At 39.1% G+C, this 12,063-nt stretch overlaps 1 protein-coding gene across 1 annotated transcript; it reads right to left on the reverse strand.

The window, feature by feature from the left end:
• Positions 1 to 2,145: 2,145 nt before the first annotated feature.
• On the reverse strand, positions 2,146 to 12,010 carry LOC138181949 (uncharacterized). The gene has a single exon (XM_069117349.1). It carries the CDS (start codon positions 7,653 to 7,655, stop codon positions 2,241 to 2,243), a length of 5,415 nt encoding a protein of 1,804 aa, XP_068973450.1. The 5' UTR covers positions 7,656 to 12,010; the 3' UTR covers positions 2,146 to 2,240.
• Between the last annotated feature and the right edge of the window lie 53 nt (positions 12,011 to 12,063).

Consider the following 12,063-nt stretch of genomic DNA (forward strand, 5'->3'; position numbering starts at 1 on the left):
TTTCCTATAGATATCATAAATTTCGATTGCAAAGAGTTGTACTATCCTCAAAACATAGACATCTTGTATTAAATTTTCAGAAACAGAGATATTTTGTAATTTATATTGTTTGATTATTAAGTTTCAATATTTCAATCCTATGGAATGAAAGGAATGATCTTCCGATTTTCAATTTTGTCAAAAAAAAAAAAAAAGAATTCAATATTTATCTCGAACATACTTGGAGGCTAAGAGAACAATAGAATCGACAGCTAGAAAACGGTTTGAATCGCGGATCGAGATACGATCGAGCGGACGAGGCTTCAAACGAACAAGTACAGGCAAGGACGACCAGCGGTTCACGGAACGATCGCGAGAAAGAAAGAAAGAGAGAAAGCTATCGAGCGAGCAAGAAAAGGACTACCGATTGTACTGACAGACGTTAGCCACAAAGAAAAAGACTCGTTAATCCGTGTGATGTATTATTCCGTGTGTATATCGCGTGTATGTATGCGTGCGTGTGTGCATGAGACGATGACTGGTGTGCGCGAAAAACCGAGTTACGGGGGCAGAGATCATCCATGAACGTGTAGACGCTCGTTTTCAACGACAGATAGAAAAGCATTTAAACGCATTTCCTCGTTCATCAACGAGAGAATTACACTTGTAACCGCGACACATTGTCCATAATATCGTCCTGACTATCGCGCGTTCGTTCGAAGATTCGTTTATTCGTTCTTTCTATGGTGATACCATAAATAATCTATCGAAAAAGATCTACCATGAATACATTGTGCGCAATTTGAAGTCAGTTTTACTCGTGGTAAACAGGCGAATCGATGGGAAAAACGGGTGGGCAGTCAGGACGATTATTTTTACCGAATCAAAACCCGCGAGTCTGTCGTTCATTCGAATTCTGCCCGCGAAACTCGGCGTTAATTCACTTTGCGAGGAACGAGACGACGTCACGAGGGTCCGTCGTGGCCCCCACGAGTGGTCAGGGACGAGGAAGCTATTCCTCATCGGTAACATTTTAAGAAAAAAAAGAAGGAGGAGATAGAGAGAACGTGTTCGTGAAACGAAAGAATGGTAGATAGGAGCGTCATAAATGTGGAATAGCTTCCGGGATCCGCTTGTAAACACGGCCTACAGACCACGTGAGAAACGTCATACGAAAAGTCACTCGGGAACGCCCTAACTGCTACCGATTATGAATCGTGTTTCTTCTTTTTCATGACGAGGAAAAGGAAGAAAGTTCAGGCGCGGTTAGGCTCGTCTCGCTTCAAGGAGTGCTTGTAACATATTGTAAAGTATCACCGACAGTTCTCAGCTGCGTTGTACAGTGTTTTCTAAGTATCTAGTTTATATAGCGTGTAATTGAAGAGGATACATTGTATTTACACTAAATAAGTGATCTGTATCAAATTCATTCTCGTATAGCCTGTACTCCTACTCATTGTAGATGCTAAAAGTGATTTGTGTCATAAAGAAACCTATAAATAAAATTAGCAATTTGAGAATGTTGTCGACCGCGTCGATTTATTGTCTGTTTTCACCTTTACTTGCCCGTTCTTCGCGTCCAAGTCAATATAGCTGCTAAAGACGCGGGTGTCTTACTTGGGAAAATGTTTCCAAGTATGTAATTACATACTAATCATGTTTCTGGTCGAGAGTGGTTTTGAAATGACATTACACGGCTTGATTGATTTTTTGGACAAAGAACGGTTTAACGCGGTAACGGGATACAATTTTGATACGATTCTAGAGAAATTATCGGTTCTATCTTGGAGTTTCAAGGATAAGCGAGGCGTATCGGTTTCTCTAGACCGATGCTCGCATTGAACTGCGATGAAACTTCGTTTTCGATTATATTATTGAACAGTTGGTGGAAAACCAGGAAAGAAGAAGCAAAAAATGGAATGAAAATTAAATAAAAAGTACTAGTCTTCCGAAAATTCTTGTTTTCCTTCAAAGAATACCTCATCATTGTTAGCTACGATAGCACGATATTTTTTTTTTTTTGGACCATAAATATGAATTTTATAAATGTGTTTTTAACAATTTATAAAATTATCGAATTAATAAATAAAAGAGAACTTAATAAAATGTTTCACGAATGTGAAGGATTAATAATCAATCCGATTTATTCAAAACATATTCCAAACATGAATGTGAAGAACAGAAGACTGAACTTTATTACGATATAGCTAAACAAATTTACCATTTAAAACCAAAAACAGGACAAAAATAGGTAATTCTCATCATTGAATACACTTGGGCGGACATTGGGTCTTTGCGTCTGAGAAAAAGTACAAGCTCAGCACATTCACAGCGTTCAAAGTATACACGTTCGGTGTCTTCAAGTTGCAATTGGTTACAAACACCTTGGCCATGTTCATAATATTTTCACACTTCATCACACAGGCCGCACCATCGAAACTGGGCCTTCCCTGATCATCTCTGGCGCAAGGATCAAATAGATAAAACTTGCCATAATGCTGCATCACTGCGACCGCCATATTATTTGTATGAAGAATCCCAGCACAATTCGATCGGAAGAACATGGCCAAAGACTCAGACAAATCAAAGGTATGCAGCAATCCAGCTGTAGTATGATTATGAATATGTATCGTAGCTCTAAAATCGCCAACAATGAAGACAGTCAACAATTCACTGGGAGATAAGTTCCTGTTCCCTGAAAGTGTGGCTCGTACACTGTCCGAATGTAATAAATCTCCGTATCTCAAAATAGCGTCGATTAATTCAGGTGTCCAGGTAGATGGCACGTGAAGAAGGCCAACCACAATAGCCACGGCAGCGATTGCTGTACTTTGGAAGCCTCTTGTATCCGTACTCCAAATTCTATGATGCATGTGCAACGTACCACGAAGAACGCTAAGCTCTTCATCTACGATATTATATTCTGTAACTGTCTCCACATCCAACGTAGTATTCTTCTTCGCTCCTACCATTGGAATTACTGGAATTGGCGGGCCTGTGCAGTCGAAATATGGTCTAAAACCAGCTGGACATGGTAAAGGTTCGATCATGGCGGTCTTGATAATAACTCTACAGATCTCGTAATGACCATACTTTTCCTGTTCGTCGATGTTAGCGAATAAAACCTCGTAAAGTGGTTCTAAGCAAGCGAACCACATGACGCACGAGGTACCATAGAAATCTTGGAGACCCTGATCGCTTCGTGCACGAGGATCGTACATAAAGTAGACGCCCATATCTTTCCAAATAGCCACTGCTCCACGATCAGTCACCACGATTCCAGCACGATTTTTCTCAAAGAACAGAGGTACACCCTGTTCGAGAAGTATCGGTGGTGGAGGTGGAGCTCGAACCCTTTGAGGTCTTCTACTCCTGGTTTTTCTAGTTCTAGCTCGCCTCGTTCGCTTTCCCTTCTTCTTCTTCTTGTCCTCAGGATCCGGCGGAGGAATCGCGACTATTCCAGCCACTGTTCCTGACTCTATATCGGCTGTCAAAATATTAACTCCTACGTAGAACACTCTGATAATGTCTTTCGGTTTCACACGAATTATCGTTGGCTTTGCTTTTTTCGTTTCTCTGTGAACGTTGATACCCATGGCTAAAATTTCATCCATAGTCTTCTTCGTCCAAGTGACTGGGTTCTTCACTACAGACATCCCTAGAGCAACGACGCAATTCGCGGCTTCCTGTTTGTTTCTTAATTGTTCAGGGAAGATCTCGTCACCTTGATGATAACTTCCTCTTAAAATTGCTCGAGCTTCGCCACGAACTCTTCTGTAAGCGTTCAAAGGTGGCAGATTCGAAGGACGAACAGCAGAACTAGGGTCGAACTTCCACGGTGGAAGCTTGTTCCAATTGACCACGTCGATAGCAATCATTTCATAGTCGCCTTCGCTTCCTAAGAAGTTCTGAAGACACTCTATAAGAGTGGCAATGTTAGTAAAACGTAACACTTTGGGTCTCACTAGTACTGTCTCGCCTGAAGTGGTCGTCCAATCTGGTATCAAAGCATAGTAATCGTTGTTGAATTTCCAAAGAGCAATATTTCTGTTCGGACTGATAGTCAACGCGCCTGACTTGTACTTAGAGAAGAAGTTAGTTATCCCAGTCTTTAAATCTTGAACTTTAGGTGGCTTGGCTGTCAGACTCCCAGCTTCGACACAGTCTTTGATGCTTAAATTTATTCGACGAGACGAAAGGAAAAACTCTGTCATAATATCGTTGATCCTTGGAATGGTACCCTCTCCAAGTCTATCTACACATTTTGAGTGTAGTTTATCTCCAGTCACTATAACCTCATCGAGCACAGCTTGCGTCCAATATCTCGGTTCATATACTTTCGCAAACACAATGGCCATCACAGCAATGGCAGCGGTTTGGTTATTTCGATTGACTCTCTCGAACTTCATATCGCCCATACCAATTGTGCCATCGATGGTCCATACGCCTTCTGTCATTTTGGGGAAATGATACCACGGATTGTCTCCTGAACTCGGCTTCGTTGGACGTTCTTCTTCAGCTACGCGTGTCTCGTATGCGTTATCCAGGCTGACCACGTCCAAAGTGAAATCTTCACCGATAGCAACCGCTGTAATTGCGTTAGTGAGTGACTCTATGTCAGTGAACCACATTACAGCAGCAGTGCCGTCTCTTTCTCGAGGCTCTCCTCGAGTATCTCTTCCTTTAGGATCCATCGTGAAGAATACTTCGCCTTCTCTCCAAATAGGCATTATTACGTGATCTTGCCTAAATATTCCCATAGCGTTCGTTTCAAAGAAAGTCTCCAATTGCGACTGTAGATCAGTTACCTTGCCAGTAACAGTGTCTTCTTCGAGGCTAACGTATATTCTATTCACTCCAACAGCGAAATCTTCGCTAATTTCACTAGGGATAAGATAAGTTCTTGGAGTCTCTTCCTCCTCTGCTCCTTCTGGAAGATTCTCTAAATTGTCTGTAGTAATCTTATCACCTATTTTAAGAATATCGTCCACCACTTCTCTGTACCATAAATGAGGATTATATAGTTTGGTCATTCCTAATGTTGCCAAGGCACTTCCAGCTTGCTGTTTGTCTCTAGTTTGTCTTTTAAACATCACTTCGTTAGCTTGATTAAAACTCCCCAGTAAGATAGCTCCATTGTCACCCATGTTGAAATAATTGTTCAAATCAGGCTTCACTGGAATCTGTTTGTCAGCTTCAACTTCTTCTTCGGTCATTTCTTGACCTATAGAAATGACTTTCATATTATGAATGGCGAATTCGTTGTTTGTTTCTGAATCCTGACCGGCATTCGTTTCGATTATACTCGCCAGAACAGACAGATCCAAAGTTCGAATTACACAGGCTGCGTTCTCTTCATCTTCCATTTCATCGATTAACCATAAACCCTGCTTGTTTCGAGGATTAGGATCGAAACAGTAATACACGTTCTGTGGGACCATTTCGTCCTTTTCTTTTACTTCTTCTTCAACTTTCCACGCGGCCACGCTCATATTCTTCACGTCAATAATTCCATACTGGTACTCTTCGAAAAATTGGTTTAAAGCTGAGACCAAATTTGGAACATCGGAATCGGCTGGTGAAGTCAAGTCTCCAACAACAGTTCCTTCTTCCACATCAATTTTTACCTTTCTATTTTTAAAGTACAGATTCTTCTTCAAATTTGGCACGAAGAAATATCGTTCAACATCTTCACCAACTTCCATAAGCGGATTACACCAATTGTAATAAGCGTCTCCTTCTCTAACTACGGTGTCAACGATCTCGTTAGTCCATTTCGCGGGCGGTGTTTCCCTAGCAGCAACTAAAGCTATCACTGGCATAGCCAGTCCCTGAATTCCTCTACTTTCGTCCTCAAATCCCTCGTCGTCGTTTGATATAGTTCCCTGAAGAACCCACGTTTCTCCTGGCGTTCCCGGCTGGAAATCGTGCCACGGTCTGGTTCCAGGAACGTCATCTGGAATTGTAATATGTCTGATGGTAAAACGATCGTTTTTCTTCGCCTGTTCCAAATTTTTCAAGAATAAAGCAGCCAACGCATCGGTAGTAGGGAATCTTATCACACAACAGTTTCCCTTTTTCCTTTGAGAATTCTCAGCCTTGGCGCCTTTCCCACCCTTTTCCTCTCGAATCCTAACTCCAACCACGTCACACTGGCGAGGATCAAACATATAGAAACAATCATCTTGACTCCAAATCGCCACGGACATGGAAGAAGATTCAATTACTCCTTCTGTATTAACCAGAAAGAATTCTTCCAAAGCTTGTCTCAGATTCAACACAGTTGGTATCTTGGAAGAGATCGTTCCAGTGACCGTAATCAAATCTACGTCTATAACCAACTTTCTCCCTTCTAATTCGATTTTGATATCGTTCAAATCAGGAGCAGTCATGTTTTTCATCATTGGCTTGGCAGACTTCACCTCAGCGTACAAAATATCGCCCAAAGCCAATATTTCGTCTAACTTTGGCCTTAGCCACGTTTTTACCGGGTGAACCTTCTTCATGGCGATAGCCAGAACACAGTTTGCTACATTCTGAGCTCCTTTGCCTTTGTACATCTCACTGTGCTCGTGAGTCAGCCCGTGGAGAATCGCCATAGAACCCGGAAGCTCCCTAAACGTCGATGGTACGTTCACGTGCATGTCCTCGTAACTGTAACCAGTATCAAATTTATTCTGATCTACGAGAGGATCTGTTGCAAAACGCTTATCAATACTGTAGTTCGAAATGGTAATTTGTAAAGGTTCTCTATGAATCTTAGCTGCTACAACAACCTGCTTCTTCTGTCCCTTTGGTACCGGTTTGGTGCAGTCCATTTTATTCTCATCGATGTCGACAGGATTGATAGTTCTTAAAACGCTTCTATCAACATACAAGCTGCTTGGTGAACGATCAATATATCCACGACCTACTTCGGTGACCTTCAACACAGTCACCTTGTCGATGCAATATCTGGAATCGTATCTCTGGTCCATACTCTTGAGGAAATGATCGCGAATATCGTTCAGACATTTGAATCTCATGACACAGGCTACACCATCTGGATGGTGAACACCTTCCTCGTCACAGGGTGCTGGATCAAAGAATAAAAAACCGATTTCAGGATGACGCCACATGGCCATAGATGTTCCTTGAGCTGTGATTACTCCCGCGTCATTATTCTGAAAGAACTTTTGCAATCCATCCGCAAAGTCCGGACAACCGACAGCTTCGCTCAATAAGTTCCCATAAATTCCTGTCTCTTCTACGCAGACTAAGACTTTATAATTGGAAATGTAGAATTCTGGATGGACAAGACTGGCTTTCATATATTCGTTATCTTTTACATGATTTCTCATTACGCTGGTACGGAACACTTTGTCTCCGTATTCCAACACTTGGTCTACGTATTCTTTCACCCATTCTTTTGGCTCGAATAAACGGCCATAGACGATGGCTACGATCGATGCTGGAGCAGCTTGACGACCACGGCTTCTGTATTTGAAGTGGCGATCGTTCATCGCGTAAGAACCACGAAGGATCGCAGAGTTCGGCGTCAAAACACGAAATTTGTGCCATCGTCTGCCAAAATCGAAGCGTGCTGGCTTTTTCTTTTTTGGAAGAGCGTCACCCTCGCCGGATGTCCCCGGTCCACCCTTCATCCCTGCCTTCTTCTCGGCCGCCGTGTCCGTCATGTTGTTTCTGAATTTATTTTATCGGAATATTTATTAAAATAATTCTCTTTCTATTATTAAAAAAATATTCGTAATTCGTTGAAATTTCTACGATAATTTTTCTAACCAATACATAATTAAGAGATGAAAATTAAGAATGACGAGTAACTTGCCTGATACTACTTTATATAAGACCAATTTTAGTATAAATTTCGAAGAATATTCATCTTTAACAAATCAGAATGAGTCGACGAACGTGAAAGGTTTTTTGTAAATTTTTACTTGAAAATTTTGCTTATACATGTCTGAAAAAGATTGCTGTCACGAAGAACGTGAATGAAAAAAAGGGATGAAAATCGGAATTGATATCGATAGTCAATCGATAAGGAATAAGAGACGACAAAAAGAAGGATCTATTGTCTTATAAAATTTATTATAAGTCTTCTTAGTCGCTTCACAATCTCGAAGATACTTTATTCGTTACGAAACAGTATATATATATATCTTGTGGTATAAAATTATTTGTGTTCGACTTACCTGACAAGCACTTTACTGCTTCTTTCTAAGAACAAGCGCACAGTACACACAATATAGAGAAATATTTTAACGTATAATACAAATAAAAATGTGAGAAAACGTATAAAACCCAAAAATTTCCAAATATAAAATTTGCTAGTCTTTGAAGCTTCCGCATACTATAAAAAAGGTACAAAATTATTTGCTTGCGTTTATAAATTCGAACGAAATATATCAATAGCGAATTGGAGTATATCAATGAATTATTTTTTCATTTCCTTTTCTTTACTATAGGTCATTGATGCAGAAAAGCGGCCGTTGCAAAGTATATACCTGAAATTTATTACATCAACATATGAAAAAACGTAATAAATATTATAAATATAGAATATAAAGTACAAAGTAAAATCGATCAACTTGCTTTCGTATTTATTGTTACACGCTGCATGGATTCATGCAATGACGTAGTGTCCTCGGTTCTCCTTCACTATTGAACAATCTTGAAGACATAATAGTAATAATAATAAAATTAATAATAATAATAGTAATAATGATAATAATAATCATTATACTTATGATAATAATAATATTTTTATATATATATATATATATATATATATATTCCTTTTTTTTCGTTATGTACATACGACCTATAGATCATCGACAACGGAAACCAAAGTTGTACATATTTGTCAGCCATAATCATCAATCGTTGATTAATCACGAATAGAATAGGATTCGTATTGATATTTTGTATACAGGCACAGAGAGAGACAGAGAAAGAAACACGAATAAATTCGCGAGTCATTGAATAAGCCTATAATTTAATCGTCATCAGAAATGTTTCACTTAGATCGATGAACAAAATTGTTATTTTGATTCGTTTTAATCCCGATCGAAATATTCGGATCGCGATTCATGGGCAGAAGCTTTCTTTTCAACTATAATTTTTTTTATATTTACAACATATATATATATATAATATGTATACGCTTAACTGATCTAATAGGATTATTGTAACAAGTTACCAAAAAATATCTACACAGTAAAAATATAGATATATATATATATATATGTATATACATATATAAACGCACATACACAGTATGTCGCTCGCTCGCGCTCGCGCACGCGTACGTGCATATTCGTATCTGCTTCTTTCTTCCTCCCTTTCTTTCTTTCTCTTTTTTCTTTCTTTTTTTTCTTTCTTTAATTTTTTTCCTTTCTTTCTATCTTCTCCTTCTCTCCCATCATTCTTTGATACAACAATTCAGACTTTCTCTATAATTATCCTGACTCCCTTCCATTCACTCAAGAAGCGTACATATACATATATACCATCTTCTGTCTTTTTCTTTTTACATTTACCCATTTATCATGTGTGCGTGTAACATCATGTACCCCCTCACCCGAGTTTGCGTACGTATAGACGCATCTACGAACACGTGCATCATGGAGCACATTATAACGCGCGTAAATACGTGATACACTCGATGAATCGTTTACTTTTTTCTGTTTGGCTGATTCGATTGCGCTTATTAATATCTTTCTGGCAGATCGTGACGCGGTTACTCTACTGCTCTAACTTGGACTGACATCGCTTTCTTCTCATAATATCAGAGACTCGTGGTATCTTTAGTCTATGCAAGTTTCGTTCATGTATTATCAGTATTTATCAGTACATGTATTAGTTTCCAAGCATGTCCGCCCAAAAGAGAACAACGACGAGATATTTTGCAAACGTATTTAGATATAATAGGCATAGTTCACACGTACGATAATCAGCGTTTAAGATTTCTGTTGACAATACACGCTACGTGGTCTCTATGTAATAAATCGTTTCGATGGCCCGTGTATACCTATGCACACGTCCAAAAATATATATGTATGCCTGAACGATTCGTTTTGTCTTTTTTTTTCTTTTTTTTCTCTTTTTTCTTGTTGTTTTTCAAGTTTAATAACATCGTCGAGAATATTGCGTCACTTAAGAGTATCGCTACGAACCACATTTAATCTTATTAAAATATATATGTATATTCGATACTCGCATCTATACGAGTGTTTTAATCCCCTACGGTCCATTGTATGTCATTACTATCAATTTCTCAATCGTAATTTTAGAAAGCACCAGATTTGTTAAAACGACTTGGAGAACCGGAAGATTCATTAAATTTCATTTAAATAAAGCAGACCATAGAGGGTTAAGGAGAAATATCAATGGCTGCAATGGGCACGTTATGCGAATCGTTTCACGAATGTGTCTCGTTCCACGATCGAAAACTAGCACAACGACAACTCATGTCTTTTCTTTTTTTTTTCGTTTATCATCACAGACGGAAAGAGACTTAATTATATAAGGGCCAATAGATTCTATTCAATTCATCCCACTCTGACTATTCTTTTTTCGCAAAATGTCTTTTTTCTCTCTTTTGTTCTTCTTCTTCTCGTCGGTCGACCGTCAAATTCGTTCGACCGCGCGCGCATCGAAACGGAAAAAGAGTTATGAAACGAGAAACAGGATCATCGGCCATACGTGTGGTTGTTCGCATCCACTTCGAAAGATGTTACGCACTTCGAACGTGCGTTACTGGAACGCTGACAATTCAGGCAACGGATAACGAGATCTTTGCACGAGCATTAACAATAAATCGCGCGTGTGCAGAAGACAACAAATCGCCGGCAATATCACTTAAACTATTCACAGACTTCACAAGTTTAACGCTTTCAATCACGACGAAGAATAATTTCCTATCACTCTTCCATCGTGCAATTATTTTCTCTGCCTTTATACAGATAATTGAGATTCGTTAAAACGTTCTTCGTTTACGTCCCTACATGGCTCAGTAGAGATTTCAAAGCGTTTTTGTGCTATCTATATCTCGGAGGAAAACAACGATAAAGCCGAAGAATCCTCCAACGAATAGAGGGGAGCAAGAATCGTGAGGAATTATTGTTGCGAGTTTACGAGATGCCAGAAAAACAGGAACAGAATGAAATCATACAAAGAACGAATTATTAGAAAACACCTTTGTTAGACTTCATTTTGTTACAATTATTATTATTCAGAGATTCATTAGTGACAACACAAAGTTTCTTTGCACGATTCGACATCTCCATATCTTCACATATACGTGACAACATCTGGTGTATGTAGACTGTAAAGACGACCTTATTCCGAGAAATCACGAATTTTATTGACACACAGAATAACACTTGGCTTCTAATCATATTGACCGTAGGCAAGAAATTTCACCGATCTCGAACGGGAACACATTGCGACGCCAACGCGTCGATCAAGACGCTGAAAATCATAGCTTAAAAAATAGAGCAAGAACGTTCGAAAACTATTCTAAATACTGTTCCGGTTATGCGCGTATTCTATTGTCGCCACAAAGGAAATTATGTTCTCTACCGCTACCTCGAAAAGTATTATATTTTCCAACTGTTCTCTCTGTACTTGGTCCCACGAAATTGCACGATTATTGGTTGAATTTTAAAACTATGCCAATCATCCACTAATTGTTTCTACGATAAAAATGCTCGTTTAAAAAGGGGCTCCAATTTCGAGGGAAAGTTCTACAACACGAAAAACTAGAATATAGAAAACGAACGGCAATTGACCGATTAACGAGTTCGAAAATTGCGATTTATTCGGTTGACTTTCATCGGAATAAGGCATGCCGCTATGCATGTAAGCATAAAGAAGTTGGTTGTTTTTGAAAATTAGAACGCATTTCGAATAGATTAGCCAGAGGAAGGTCTCGCGGCAAACAAAACTTCCATATGTTTTCTCTTGTACCTTCTTTTTTTTTTTTTTTTTTGTTATTTTATTGAAGTGACGCTTTTTTTCTCTTTTGTCAAGTTTTCCAATGCGAATCGTTGTTTAAAGGAGTAGGAGTTTATAAAACAAATC

This window comes from Bombus flavifrons, chromosome 7, assembly GCF_040668555.2.
Source record: "Bombus flavifrons isolate JBK064 chromosome 7, iyBomFlav1_principal, whole genome shotgun sequence".
In the NCBI taxonomy this organism is placed as follows: domain Eukaryota; kingdom Metazoa; phylum Arthropoda; class Insecta; order Hymenoptera; family Apidae; genus Bombus; species Bombus flavifrons.